Source organism: Bidens hawaiensis, unplaced genomic scaffold (genome assembly GCF_021521415.1).
Source record: "Bidens hawaiensis isolate Kalapana, Puna unplaced genomic scaffold, B.hawaiensis_p1.1 tig00022097_1, whole genome shotgun sequence".
In the NCBI taxonomy this organism is placed as follows: Eukaryota; Viridiplantae; Streptophyta; class Magnoliopsida; order Asterales; family Asteraceae; genus Bidens; species Bidens hawaiensis.
The window spans coordinates 311,288-327,077 of NW_027493423.1; the positions used below are offsets into that span (position 1 = coordinate 311,288).

Sequence of the window (15,790 nt, forward strand, 5' to 3'; positions counted from 1 at the left end):
CCTCCTAAGACTGGGAACATTGTTTCATTAAAATGACAATCAGCATACCGTGCTGTAAACATATCTCATGTCAGTGGTTCTAAATATTTAATTATAGACGGAGAGTTAAAACCAATGTAAATACCCAGTCGTCTTTGTGGCCCCATTTTAGGATGTTGTGGTGGTGGTATTGGTACATATACCGCACAACAAAAAATTCTTAGGTGGGACAGACTTGGTTCTTTTCCGGAAACCAGTTGTAATGGGGAATATTCATGATCAGCAGTTGGTCTTAATCTAATCAGTGCAGCGGCATGCAAAATAGCATGTCCCCATGCAGAAGAAGGTAGTTTGCTTCTCATCAGGAGTGGTCTAGCGATTAATTGTAATCGTTTAATAAAAGATTCAGCTAAACCATTTTGTGTGTGAACATGAGGCACTGGATGTTCAACATTTATCCCGATCGACAAACAATAATCGTTAAATGATTGTGATGTAAATTCTCATGCATTATCCATTCGGATGTTTTTAATTTGATTCTTCGGGAAATGAGCTCTCAATTGTATGATTTGAGCTAAAAGTCGGGCAAATGCTACATTTCAGGTAGCTAAAAGACTCACATGTGACCACCTTGAAGATTCGTCAATTAAGACCAAGAAATAACGGAATGGTCCACTTGCAGGGTGAATAGGCCCGCAAATATCCCCTTGGATTCTTTCCAAAAATAAGGGGTTTTCTTGTATCAATTTAGTTTGTGAGGGTCGAGTAATAAGTTTGCCCAGAGAGCATGCTGCACATAATAAATCTTGTGGTATCAAAACTTTTATGTTTTGAAGAGGATGACCGCTTGCATTTTTTATTATTCCTCTCATCATTATGCTACCAGGTGACCTAATCGGTCATGCCATATATTAAATATATCTTTATCTAATAACTTTCGGTTATTAACCATATATGATTCTATAGGATTGATATTAGTACAATATAAACCAGAGGATAAAGCTTGTAATTGTTCGACAATGGTTTCTTTACCATATTTGTTTGATATAACTTGAAGATACTCAATATTATTTTCAGATATTATTTTTAGATGGTATCCATTTTTCCGAATATCTTTGAAACTTAGTAAATTTCTTCTGGATTTACTAGAGTATAATGCATTATTTATGATGAGTTAGGTACCTGAGACAATGTTATGTGGGCTCTACCGGAGCCTTCAATAAGGTTGCTAACACCAGATATAGTACTAACAGGTGTCTCTACTGGAGACAACTCTGAGAAAAATTTTGTATGTTTAAGAATAGTGTTAGTACTACCGCTATCTATCAGACATTAATCACCAATCATAGCTCTTCTGGAGCTAGCAGACATATTTCTTTGGGAAATAAAAAGAAAAGAAATTAAAACATATTACAAAGTAGAAATTTTAAATATTACATAAGTTTAAATATGCATTACAAGATTTTAAACTAAATCAAGTTATAAGTTAAAGTTTTAAAGTATAGAGACATAACACAACATTTAAACATCACGGACATTTTCAATAAAATCACATGCATCTAGATGAGTGTCTGATATGGTAGCAGGAGATGTTGAATTTGGTGCATCCTCGATAAGATTTGTTTCAACCTTTTTTCCCTTTTCTTTCATTATGCGTTGATACGCTTCAACAAGATGTTTTGGGGTGCGACATGTGCGTGACCAGTGATTTGACATCCCACATCTATGACATCCATTGTTTTGGTGTCCACTAGTGTTTCCTTTAGAAGGCCGCCCCATATTTTGCCTACTTGATTCGCCGCCACCATTTTTAGAACCATGAGACTCTCGTCGCCATGTATTGCTTCGTCCACGCCAACGGCCTCTGCTGGGACCACGGCCTCTGCCTCTTCCACGTCCGCTTTGATAGTTTGCCGCATTCGCTTCATGGAATGGGCTTAAACCGGCAGGTCGCGATTGATGATTTTGGAGTAAGAGCTTGTTATTTTGCTCAGCGACCAGAAGACATGAAATCAATTCAGAATACTTAGTAAATTTACGTTCCCGATATTGCTGCGACAGGAGCATATTTGATGCATGGAACGTAGAGAATGTTTTCTCAAGCATGTCTTCCTCGGCTATGTTTTCACCACATAACTTAAGTTCAGATGTAATGCGGAACAAGGCAGAATTGTACTAAGTTACGGTTTTAAAATCTTGAAGTCTTAGATGAAGCCATTCATAATGAGCTTTAGGGAGCAAGACCAACTTCTGGTGGTCAAAACGCTCTTGAATATTTTTCCATAATTCAAGAGGATCTTCAACAGCCAGATATTCCCTTTTTAATTCTTCATGAAGATGATGACGAAGGAAGATCATTGCCTTCGCTTTATCTTGAAGGGAAGTCTGATTATCATCATCAATAGTCTCTCCCAAATTATTTGCTGTCAAATGAATTTTGGGATCTAGAGTCCATGGGAGGTAATTGTTCCCTGATATGTCAAGGGCGGCGAATTCAAGTTTTGACAAATTTGACATGTTGTCTACAAGGAAAAAAATGATACAATGAGTATGTGTTTAATACGGAAGAACTTCTGGTTCTCATAATTAAGAACTTTAGGTTCCATATTAAAAATATATTGTTATAGAATTAAGAAGAGATTAAAATATTTTATCATATATACATGTGAAATCATTTTCTGGTTGTTAGATTTTGAAATTTAACACATCAAATATAATTAATTATAGATGCAAAAGTTACATATAGAAATTTATGTTAAGATTTTCGTTTATAATAAAAATAATAATAATAATAATAAATAAGGATATTTTAATATTTGTGTGTGTTACAGTTGTAATCCAATATGCCTTTTATCTAATAATAAAAAAAATAGTATATCTTTAGTTGATTTGATATAGATCTATCCACTCTCAATCAAAATACAATAACCAAACAACACCATGTCAGAGATGAAAGGCTAGCGATGAGTACGAACAACAACAAATCATCCTCTGTATCTTCAACCTGAGTCATCATGTTCTCCGTTGTTGAAAATACTCGTTCTCCGTTGTTGTTGGTTGAATTTTACAAAAATCAAATTTCTTTTATGTAATATTGTTCGAATCATAGATGATTTAGATTTCAATTTAATTTCTGTTGTGTTTTGAATTGTAATTTTCTTCTTATTGAAGTAGTGTTTTTGAATCTGTTCATCATGTTCTGATTTATGGTATCCTTATTGTTCCGGTTCTATTTGAAAAGTAATTGAATGTTTCAGTATAATTCTGTGTTTGATTTTTGGTTCAAAATTGGGCAGACTAATCTAGTTGTGTCTCAAAGGCACCATGGCTATTGGTTGTAGCCATGGCTAGGTTTTTCACTTGGTTCCACTTGATTGCTATCTTTATGCCTATGAGGAGAACAAAAAGAAGTGGTGAGATGTGTAATTGAGTGACTTGTACATTATACATATTGACATGCACTATGAAAACATTATATAAAATTCCATGCAAAATATACATGCATGCTTAAAGGCATTTTCATATTAAGAAACCGAACCTGCAAGGTCAGAACCGGTAGGGCAGTCAAGACATGTAACCACGCTTTTCAAGAGATAGCATGTTGAGAACTCGATCGACATCGAAAGAGCCAATGTGAACAAAGCGAGTCGAGCCATGGTCATCTTTTGTGGCTATAGGTAAACCAAAGCACAAAATAATATAGGAAAAGCCAAATAGTATGAGATGAGATGTAACTATAGTAAATAGGATATGTATTTATAGTAAGGAAATGGATATGATCATAATTAATAGAAAAGGGACCCCGAGCCAACAAGGGCAGTTGGGATTTATAAATAACTAATAACTATACTGAATTTATGAAAAGTGGAACCAACAACTTATTTATGCAAGAAATTAATATTATTTAATTTAACTTGCTTTTTAAATGATATAGAACAATGTATGAAGCCGCTTTCCCTTTTTGGAAATTTCCGGGCTTGTGGATTATTTTTTTTTTCCGAACTGCATATATTAATAACAAACAATTACCAACAAACAGACCAACTCCAAGACCAGTTGAGGCCTTCACAGTTCACACACCTAAACAAAATTACATTTGTGGATTATTTGTTAATAATGGGAAGCCAAACTGAATTTCAAAGATATTCCGAAGGATATTTGGGTATGAGATTAGTTTTAAAGTTTTTATTGGTATGAGACGTGCATAGCATTAGTGTTGCTTGTTTTGAAAACCCAAACATAAATACCTGTTTACCCTAATCATATCCATAAACATTAATTCCAAAATGTATTCATCACTTGACTTTATAGATGATCAAGTATATAAGTTTTTAAAATGATAAGTCATTTCAGATGAGATTAGACTTCAGTTCCATGCTGATTTTCATGTCTTTTCTAGCATTATTGTTTGATATTAAATAAGTTGTCATCAATCACTCGTGTTCTTGTCTTCTATCTGATTTGTTTTCCACATTGAATTCTCTCTTTTTAATAGCAAATTAAGCCATATTCATTAATAGAATGGATATAAGTTATCCATACACACCAAGTCACCAACAAAAATGATCCAGATAAGGTCCAACTGGTTAGACGAGTTTATCATGTATTATTATTATATTAGTTTATCATTTGTCTATTTAATTAGTTTTTTATGTTGGTTATTATATTATCACCAGTTTGAACATAAATAGGCCTGTTTATATTATTTGATAAGTTATCATCATATCAGACAGACAGAATTTCTTGTAGTGATTACAATATTATATATATTATATATATGTAATATAAAAGAATATAATTTCATAAAATTAATAATCGAAACTTAATTACCTACCAATAACAATATTATGTTTTATTAACTTTTGTATAGACACATACATGTAACAAATATTCGTTGCATGTTTTTATCTTTTGCGGGCATATTTCATGTTTCATCAACCCGTTTTGATCACGGGGAATTTAATGCTTGACGAGTGTCTGAAACCGAAACCCTTGGTGGGTGGTTGCTAGTGAGAATATGGTGTTTGCACCAGTACTATGAGTCTAGGAGCACGCAAATGTGTACGTTCTTCCATTTTTGTCATTTTGATGTTTGAAAGTGTTGTTAATTATGTGACATCTCATATCTTATTATTTATAAGTATCTAATTAGTTAAAGTCTTGGAAGCTTCATTTGGTCGGAGAAAATGGTTACATGTTGGAACTTTCATCATGTTTTCTATAAGATGCAAATGTAATATAAATTGAAAGGAAAGAAGGAAGCAAATAGGATTCCACCGGCAAATTAATGTGTCAAAAAAACAATCATGTAAACGTTTACGTTTTTATGGATCAAGTCACCTATTTTTATTATCGATGAAGTCGAATTATCAAAAGTGTATACTATGCCACAATACTAGAATCTTCGTTTATGTAGCAAGATACACTCGCTAAATCTAGATCAAACAAAAGACCGAACAGATCTAAACGAGAGGAAACAAGAGACACGATGGATGTAATTTATCTCGAATAATCGACTCATTTTGAGAGGACACTCAACGGTGTTTTTTCCACTCACCTGGATCTGAATGAACACCAGGTGAAGGAAGAGAGAGAAAAAACAATAGACGTATGAGATTCCGGATAAAAGTCTCACAAACTTGTGAGAGGAAAAAGAAGAAATGAAAGATAAAGGGGGTAAGGTGCGGGTGGTGGTGACGTGGGTGGTCTAATGCACTTATGCATGAACGTATCTTTTTTATCAATTATTTTGGTTTTTAGTTTTAGCACTAAAGTAAAATAAGCAAGTTTTGTATGGTACAAGTAAAAACGAAGACAATCATAATGATGTAACAACGAGAAAATCATGAAAAACAACTATTTTTGTAGTGTATATTTATGTACTTTCATTTTGGAAATTATCACACGTATTGTCATAACATACATAAAATTTATAGTTGAGTGTTTTTTACTCGGGTATCATTTCTATAGTCTAACAATACTTGAAAACCATGAGTAACAAGAGAATTAGAAAAATATACCTCGAATCTCATTCGTTTATCATTTAATATGGTTAGATGAAAGTCATCTTTATTACAGAATATAGTGTTAGAGTTTGATTATGTGTTATTTAGAAGATTGTATTTGATTGTGTTTCATTGAATTTATCTTATTGTACTCCTATATATATTTGATCAATAATATATTACACCTTACGAGGTTTTCATTATTCAACAATCTTTAGAGATACACACGAAAACTAAAAGACATGCCCTAATTCACATGTCATATAATATTGGTAGGTGAAAAAACATTCGTGGCAGAGGTTAAGGGGCTCAATTAAAGGCGTACATAAAGATGGGGTTGGGAACTTAAAACCATTTGAACATGATTACCGGTTTGGTTAACTCCTATAATTTGGATCCAAACCAAACCGTATCTTGAAATCAATTTGTAACCCTACACTTGAAATCGCTAAAACCATGCTTTAAACCGACCCGTTTCTTCCTTTTTGAAAACCAATATGGTCCCAAAACCTGATTTTGAGCCTCTAGGATCAACATATCAAAAGGTATGAAACTAACAACCATAATACCATAAATATTTACGAGTTAGGATAAGATTAAATCACGATAGGTTTTAATAAATATAAATTTGATTTTGGAGATATGGGTTTGCTAACATAAGTTTATAAGGATATTGTGATCAATATGACGCCATTTGGGGTGATATCCGATAAGAGAAATATTTTGTCATAGGTTTAGTACAGTGTTGTACCCCTAGCAGAACTCTTGTATAATTACATAAAATCCTATGCTTTTAAGTTCCTTTGGTTGTTATCACTTCAATGACATGATTAGACGACACCTGGCTAGAGGGTCTCGTTCCTCTAATTATCCTTTAATGGAATTCTTCTATGGGCCTTTTCTAAGTGGGCTATGTCAAGAGACTGCCCTGGTGGGCTTTCATGTTTGGGCCTGGTTGCTTGTATTGTGGGTCCTGACCCTTTTTCATTGCTAGGCTCTTCAATTATACATTTGTACGATTCTGTTTATACTTGTCACTATATAAGACCCTTCGCTATGGGCATGTTTGGGGGCGGCGAAAGGGTGCCGATGGTGCGAAAAACCGCCGAGAGGCGCTAATGGTGGGGTCCTCCTCTCTCTCTCTCATACATATATGTGTATATATATTGGGGCGGTAAATGATCTTTAAATCATAACAGGGCGTTATAGATTGGGGCTTCGTTGCCCCTCACTGTAGAGAACAACCTAAGAATTAACAAATAAGTTGAAAATTTTAAATTAAGTTGGCATATATATTATTTACATATCTGGATCACATTCATACCATTAATAAACTAACGACTGCCATTGGGGGCGAAAATACTGCCGATAAAGGTACCAACTGTCAATATTTGTTTGGTGAAGCTCCATGTCAAAACCGGGCATGAACGGAAAATTCACCGACAAATTCAGAATTTTTTATTCATCAATAATTTGTCAATGAAACTTCTACCACTCCATGTTTCGTCAGGAGTCTTCAACAACGGGTTTTAACCTTTAACCCTTTTAGAAAAATATTGCCATAAGTTTTGTTTCATATTTTCGTCATTAGATTTGTTCTAACTTAAAAAAATGTGAGTGATACTATTCATAAATATATCCAAAGTTATGTAAATAAATAAGAACTCAAATCAAATAATCTTGAAAGTTAAAACAATAAACAATTTGGAACAAGAAATACCTGACTAGAATATAATATGCATCTGAATAACTAGACCTTTACAATAAATCTCCAATTTTCTTTAAAATCAATCATATATATTCTTGTTAAACGGCAAAGTAATTAATCATATTTGTTTTCTGGATTTGAACTTTGAAGCATACACCTTCAAATTAGAGACAAAGCATCTTACCACCGTAACGTGTTCATCAAGAACAAAATAAATCATATTAATAGATGTAAACCATAATTACAAGAACGCACGTACACACCTCAAAACACCAACCCTAAAACACCATTGGAACAAAATCAATGTCACTCAACTACCTAAACCTAGGAAACAAAACACCAACCGAACAGTACTAAAACCTATGAAACATCATAAGCATACATGGAGATCCTAAGTGAAGCACCTAATAAGGATTAAGCCCAAAACATTCCAAGGAAGAGAAGCCATGTGAAGGCTGCCATCGCTCCGACGACCACCACCATGGCCATACACCGGGACAACATGGGCTCCACCACCGCCTACACTACCACCACCACCACTGCCAGCACGACCACCACCACCTGCTCCCCACTTATCAACAATGGCGATCGGTTTAGAATCGAGATTAATGACAACGCTAGAGGACGCTTGAAGAATGTTAATCATGCAAAGCATCATAAATATAAATATTATCACCATCTTCTTCATCTTTGTTGTTAACTTGTAATTGTAAATTATGATCGATTGCCTATCTTCTTAAATAAAAGATTTTTTAGTTAGGCCCGGCCCGGCCCATAGGTTTATTAATTTATTAGCCCAGTAGCAAGGTCGTAATATTTCTATATTTGAGTAATATTGCATAATAAAATCAATATTTATTTTTAGCAATCTTTACCAAATATAACTCGGTAAAAATATTACGTATTATATAAAAAACGACATCATAATAAATTATTTGAGGAATCAATAAGATGTAAACGAGCCTAGCTGTGCCTAAGCTCAATTAGTTTTGAGCTCTTTTCTAAAGCTCGAACTCGGCCCATCAGTAGTTTTTTCAAGCTCGTAATTAACTCGTTTATTATGTATTAATTAACTTATATATTTTTTAACTATTATAAAGTTTTAGAAAAACTTTAAACAAGCCTAATTAAGCTTGCTTGAGCTCGTGTAGTAAGTTAAACGAGCCAAAGCACGAATCGAGCTCGATTATGAGGTGTAAAATTACATAGAAGGTCAAAAGAGGTAAAATTAAGAAACTACATAAGGCTCATCAAGGCCAACGAGCTTCTCGTATAAGGCTTGAGCTCATTTCAAGCTTTATATTAATCCGAGCTTGAGTAACTTGTGAACAACCTAGCTTGTTTGCATCCCTTGAATAAGACAATTACAATTTATAATTTTTTGCGTGTTTCATTTTATATTTTTAAAAATTAAATAATTATGGTGTATTTGTAGAGGCTCATGTTCAATCCTCACAATCAGTACTTTAAAAGGGGGGGGGGGGGGATGGGGGCTCAATGATGGAAAACCGGGATCTTTGTGATCTCTAGTTCGATCCTTAAGACGTCCCGGTTTTACCACTAGTGGACCTTAGGGCGGGTGTGTTTCACTATAACTAGAGATTAAGGTGTTCAAATGTGGACATTCGGACTTTTGGATATTCGAAGTTCTGAATACTGGACCTTTCAGATAGTAGATTTCACTATCCAAATATGAATCCGAAATATCGGGTATTCGAAGTTCGGATATCCGATCGAATAGTGAACCAAATATCTAGAAAAAATAATAATTATAAAAAAAATTAAAGGACTAGTTTTAAAATATTTTGGACATTCGATATTTCCAAATCATCCAAAAAAATATCCAAAATCATAACTAGTTCATAAACAAAATTCTTTCAATTATACATATATAACACTGAGAATGAAATTTTCAATAAAATGAAGCATTCTCGGGTACGTATTTGCATGTGTATTTTTTTATTAAATTCATATAAAAAAAATCATTTTGTATGTGATATAAATAAAATCAATTTACGTACACATAATATAGATACAAGCACAGATGTAATACATTTTTTCATATACGCTATGTAATTATTTGTTTTACTTGTAATTTTATAATTTGAATTATCCCGTGTGTGAAACGGGACTAAAACTATTATTCATATATAGTAATATAGGTAAAGACGCGGATTTTATAAAATTAAAATAAAAGAAGGCTAAGCGGAGCGTTACTCCCAGCAACGAGCCATAAACAAGCTTGCTAAATCAGGGTGGCGCCGGCTAAGCCTAGCTTTTCTTTTTTGGCCGACTGATTCTAGCCTACTCGCTGATGTGACAATGTAGTCTTAATATTTGAACCGTAGGCTAAAATGAGGTCGGCTATAGGGTATGGCAGGGGTCGACGGCCGCCACCCCGCTAGGCCCGAATTTTATTATTTTTTTGTAAAAAAATTATATGTACTTTTATGAAAAAAAATGTATAATCACTGTTTCAACACAATTACATAACCATTATCTTGGTCTAGTGGCAAATAGGTATGACATCTAACCAAATGGTTGTGATTTCTAGTCTCATATGAGACATTTTTAAGCTTATTTTTATAAAAAAGTTTTTTACACAACTCAAATCATAATCAAGTAAGTCCATTTAGAATTAAATTGTTTAAACCCAACAAAATGTTTATTTTACTTAAGACCTAAAAAAATTTCCGCCTTCTCGAAGCTGGCCCTAACTAAAATTAGCTAATTGTTGAGCACGTGTCGCTTTTTTAATGGTCTAAGTGTGGGTCTATATGTACTTGTCATTGTTTTCACTTTTCAAAGCAAAAAACAAAACAAAACATCGACTCAGCCTTAGCTTTCTTAACGGACGGAGCTTAGGTGTTGCGATATGATTAGTTTAAAAGGAGAATTCAATGGGGAAGTAGGCTGAAAAAAAGGTATGTATATTTTGAAAAACTAATTAGTCTCTATGTCAAAATTGGTAAATCACCCCAAAGAAAAACATTAGTTTCTATTCATTCCTAATGCGGCACATGCACAGAAAACATCCACTTCAATCTTTGATTTTGATCCTATTTCATAGATGAATAATTCAAGGATTGTAACGATTATGTTGATTGTTTTTTTGATCTCGGTAATTAACGATATTCATGCACCCCCAAATGGTGCTTTTAATCTCAAATCTGATCCAAGCATTGTCGCCGTTGTTAAGTTTGGAGGAAGAGGAGGAGGGGGCGGTGGTGGTGGTGGTTCTCGTGGAGGAGGAGCCGTAGGAGGAGGTAACTGTGGAGGTGGAGGAGGAGGCGCTCGCCCTAGAGGTGGTGGGGGTGGAGGACCTCAATACATCCCAGTGGTGCATGACCACGACGAGCGTCGTGGTGGTCGTAGCGGGTGCGGTCTCCACACGAATTCTCTTCTTTGTACCATTTTGGGCTTAATCCTTCTTCTTTGCTTTGTTTAGTTAGGATATACCCCCATGCATGCATATTGTCTTTATAGAAAAATAAAGTTTGTATTCTTCTCTAAGGATCCTTAATTTGGAAAATATATATTTAGGACAGTTATACTTATTAATTTATACACACACACTCTTTTTCTCACTAATTGAACTTTGTAACTACGTAATATTGTTTTATATGGTTCTTACATTTCTCTACTTATAGAATGCGTTTCAATGTACATGAAGTTTTTTATTCTTAGTTTTATATTATAGAAAGATTTATTTAACATGTGAGGTAGAGAGTTTTGATCCGTTTAGATGGGAGTGTGGCAAAATTGTGGGTCGAGAGGATTTGGGAAAAGTAACACTCAAATTGCAAAGGAAGTTAGTTAGTGACGGGTAAAAGTTAAAATGTGCATGCAAGATGAATATATACTAACTTTTATAAACTAAATATGACTTAATTCTATTAAAAACAGACAAATGTAAAAGTAAAAAAGAATATAAAAGATAAGTTTCCATCCTTCGACCATAGGGACACATCACACATCCAGTCATCCACCACAAATGCTCACGTTGGCCACTTACGCGGTTTTCCCGAGTCTTATTAAAGAGAATATCAGGAAAGGAAATGATGAGAAAGAAGTGAGGCGTGTTTCCGAGTTTCATTAAATGAAGGAAATGAAAAGAAACGATGAAATAAGTGTTTCCTGAGTTTTATTAAAGAAAAGAAAAGAAAGGATAAATAAGGAAATTAAATGAAGAGTAAAATATGTAGGTTTGTTTTCTTTTCAAATTGGAAATAATTGGACGGAAATGAAAGAAAGAAAAATTAGAAAAGAAATGAAAATGAAAAGAAATAAAGAAAATGATCATTTCCTTCTCTCCTTAACTCAACTCGGGAAACACAACGTTAATTGTTGGATCCTAACAACCATATTCATGTTAGGTCTTTCACCTTTTCGCCTTTACTAGGTACATTGATACCCTTTGACAAGAAACCTTGATACACACATCACATATATACACTTTTACGAAGAATATATATATACAACAAAATTATTGAAAGACTTAGGATGTTGGTATACTTATCATGTTATGAGTTTGAGAGAGAGTGAAATACTATAGTAGCAATTAATTACTATATGAGTATGGCTTCTCAATGGTGATGTTAAATAAGTGGTGTTCACGTGCTAACGTTCTCAGATTATACAATGATGAAAGTCTTGTTAGACAATTATACAGTTATGACCTCAAATACATCACGGGTTTTTGAAATAAAAGTTATTGTTTTTTCTTACATACTATGCTTTAAATTTACAAAGTTTAGAGCCAAAGTACAAATGCATAATATAAATACATTTAAATTATAATCTTAAGATCAAAACTCACTTTTATCTTTTCAAACTGCGACATAAAATACTTAATAAATTTGAGTAATGTTGTAAAACACATTTAAAAAAAGAGTATACGATTCAAGATGTCAAGCCTCTAAGGCCAGCCCAGAGGATTTAATCGACGATTAATAATATAACAATGAACATAACAAAATATAGTATTAAAATTTAGCTGGTCCAATAGAATAAATAGATTATGGATATAAAAAAGTTGTTGATCATATATTTAAGATGATTAAGATGCATACATATTTTATTAAAATAGAAAAAGTTAAAAAAAGTTTATATATATATATATATATTGGCCATGGCTGGTTGTCCGGTCCACACTACCATGGGTCTGCCCTGCAAACCGAAAACATGCTCATTTGACCTAATTAACACGACCTGGTTTTGTTAATTGTGTGTGTAGATTCGACTCGTTGAGATTAAATCCAAACTCGCAATTTAATATTAAGTTTATAACGTTTCGTAAACTTACACATCTTCTTTTACCGATCATGTAATTATAAACACTTGATTTCAAAATTAAAATTGTCTTTTACATGTCATGTACTAGAATTAAAAATAATCCAAATAATTATAGTTTTTATTAATATAAATAATTCACCCATTCGACCTCTCTTGTACATAAAGAAAGTTCCATTAAAACAGGTAAATGTCTAAATTTCGATTTAATATACACGTATAAGAATCTTATAAATTACTTGATTTCTTGCTAATCAAACGATCATTTGTGTAGTTGATAAAAAAAAATTTTAACATGTGTGCAAGTTACGGGAATTTATCTCTCTAGAATAACATAAATATTTAATTAAGCAAGTTTCAAAATATAAAACTGAAACATAAGATTTTTTTATTTTTTTTATTTTCTTTAATCGTCGTGTGAAATTATGAATGTGTGATTCTTCAATAATTCGCGACAACATCGACATAATGTCGTTTTGTTATTGATTTTATTATATCCATCAGTTTGATAGGGATATATTTGGCAATATTTTCTAAAAAGAGAAATATAATTATGCGTTACGACTCTCTCATTGGGCTAATAAATTAAGAAACCTACTGGCTTGTTCAGAAAGCTTTTAATCAAAAAACTTTTCTTGTGAGGTTATAATCAATTTCAAAAATACCATACTATGATGCTACCTAGCAAATCAACTACTATGACATGTAGAGATATTAAATTATTTGTTAGTTTAGATACATATATATTAGTTACTATATAAACTTTAAATAATTTATAGAAAAGTCTGAGTTGTAGAATTGCTTGGTTTGATTTGTGTTCTTATTAATTTATTTATTTAACTTTGGATATATTTATGAGTAGCACAAACTTGAAAAACAAAAAGGAAATTATTACACATATTTTTTTTAGTTGGAACAATTTTAGTGACGAATATATGAAAAAAAAATTATGGCAATATTTTTCTAGAAGGATTAGAACCGGTTGTATAACTCATGAGTAAACATGGAGTGGGTAGAAGTTTTATTGACGGATTTTTTATGGAGGAAAAAATTGAATATGTTGATTAATATTCCATTCATACCCAGTTTCTTTATTGAGCTTCACTGAAGAAAGCCCAACCGTTAGTGCCTTAACGTGTTGCATGTCACTGGAAGTCCTTGATTTGTAATAATTTTCTGATATGATATGAATGTGATAGATAAAGGCATTAACAAATATGACAACCTCATTATAGAATTTTCAAGTAATTTGGTAATTATATCTTATAGTAACAAGAACAAACATATCACCAAAAAGCATTTTCTATGAATGTTACAATAGCAATTAGTAAATGCTACAACAAAATTAATACAAGACTCAAAATGACGTTGGGGTACATATTAAGAGTTTGAGCACGAATTATACACACTAAATACTAAACAACCATGTTTATATAGCTTCTAGCTAGACATGGATGCTAAAAAAAATATGATGTTTACGTGCACGGTAGAACTCAGTACAAATCTAAAAACCGTGTGTTAGAACATATGAACTTGAATTTTGTAAGAGTGTTTACTTGAAATTTAATTGTATTTAATTTTTTACACAATAATAATAAATTCTAAAATAACAACTTTTACAATCTAAGATATTAATTCCAAAAAATAATTACTTTAAATTATAAACTTGATATTAATTTGTCTTTTAGCTATTAAACTATGAAATAAAATAGCTAACCATATCAAGTTACAAAATAAAGGGCTTGTTAAGGCTATGAGATATACTCTAAACCCAATATAAATTAAAATAACATGATACTTTAAAGATAGATATAAACAACTCCCCACTTGTGTTAAATTTGTTAAAAATGGGCTATTGATTATGCTTTTCATGGTGAAGAAACGTGGATCTACTCACTGGTAGCAGATCTACTTTCCTCGGGTGTGATTATACTATTTCACCGATGGTTCTTCTGGATTTGTGTTCTTCCACCTACAAAATGAACAGCGCCGTTACTTACCCCTCAGAAAGGGACAGAGGGGTCCTCTTTGGGGTAACCCTCCGGCGTGAGAATCAGTATATTGTGGAGAAGATGATAATGAGTGTGAAAGAATCTCAAGAGTATTGCTGAATAGCTGAATACCCTCTGATTGTGAGACTGTATGTTTGTATGTAACTGACTGTGAGTGAATATAATTCAATATGATTGAATGTGATATCACTGCTTGTAACTGTCAATGATTGAGTATGAATGTGTCATCAAAGTGGAGTTGATGCTGTATTTATAATGCTAGGGTTTCCACTGATTGGGCTCAACCTCGTTGGCCTCCTCCAATCGCACTGCGCCACGTGTCCTCTGGGACACCTGGCGCTTTCTCGTTGGTTGTAATCACGTGGTAACACATGTGTCATGCTGAGTTGTCGACCTTTCATTTGGCAGCTGTCAACATCAACATATTCTTTCTCCTTAAAAAGATGCCTTCTGGAAGGTTGTCTGATGTGCACAATCAAGGTTGCCCTAATCCTGATTTGGATAAGGACAAGGTTGATTATGTGCACGTATGATATGCGCCCACCCTGAGGATGCGCGAGGTCTTCTCTATATTCTCACGCGCAGATATTTCATGCGCAGATGTGATATGCACGAGCATGTGATATGCGCCGCGCGCTGATGCGTTGCGCGCATATGTGATGCGCGAGCATATGTGTGCCTGGGCAGATGTGATATGCACGGGCATGTGATATGCGCCGCGCGCTGATGAGCCGCGCGCATATGCGATGCGCGAGCATATGTGTGCCTGGGCATATGATGCCTGAGCATGTTTT

At 33.5% G+C, this 15,790-nt stretch overlaps 1 protein-coding gene across 1 annotated transcript; it reads right to left on the minus strand.

Annotated features, from left to right (window-relative positions):
* Nucleotides 1-2,154: 2,154 nt before the first annotated feature.
* On the minus strand, nt 2,155-2,496 carry LOC143564629 (uncharacterized). Its single transcript, XM_077051847.1, has one exon. It carries the CDS (start codon nt 2,494-2,496, stop codon nt 2,155-2,157), a length of 342 nt encoding a protein of 113 aa, XP_076907962.1.
* Nucleotides 2,497-15,790: the final 13,294 nt, after the last annotated feature.

What these genes read in the sequence shown, in the direction of transcription:
- LOC143564629 (XM_077051847.1), bottom strand. Translation starts at nt 2,496, where the DNA reads ATGTCAAATTTGTCAAAACTTGAATTCGCCGCCCTTGACATATCAGGG.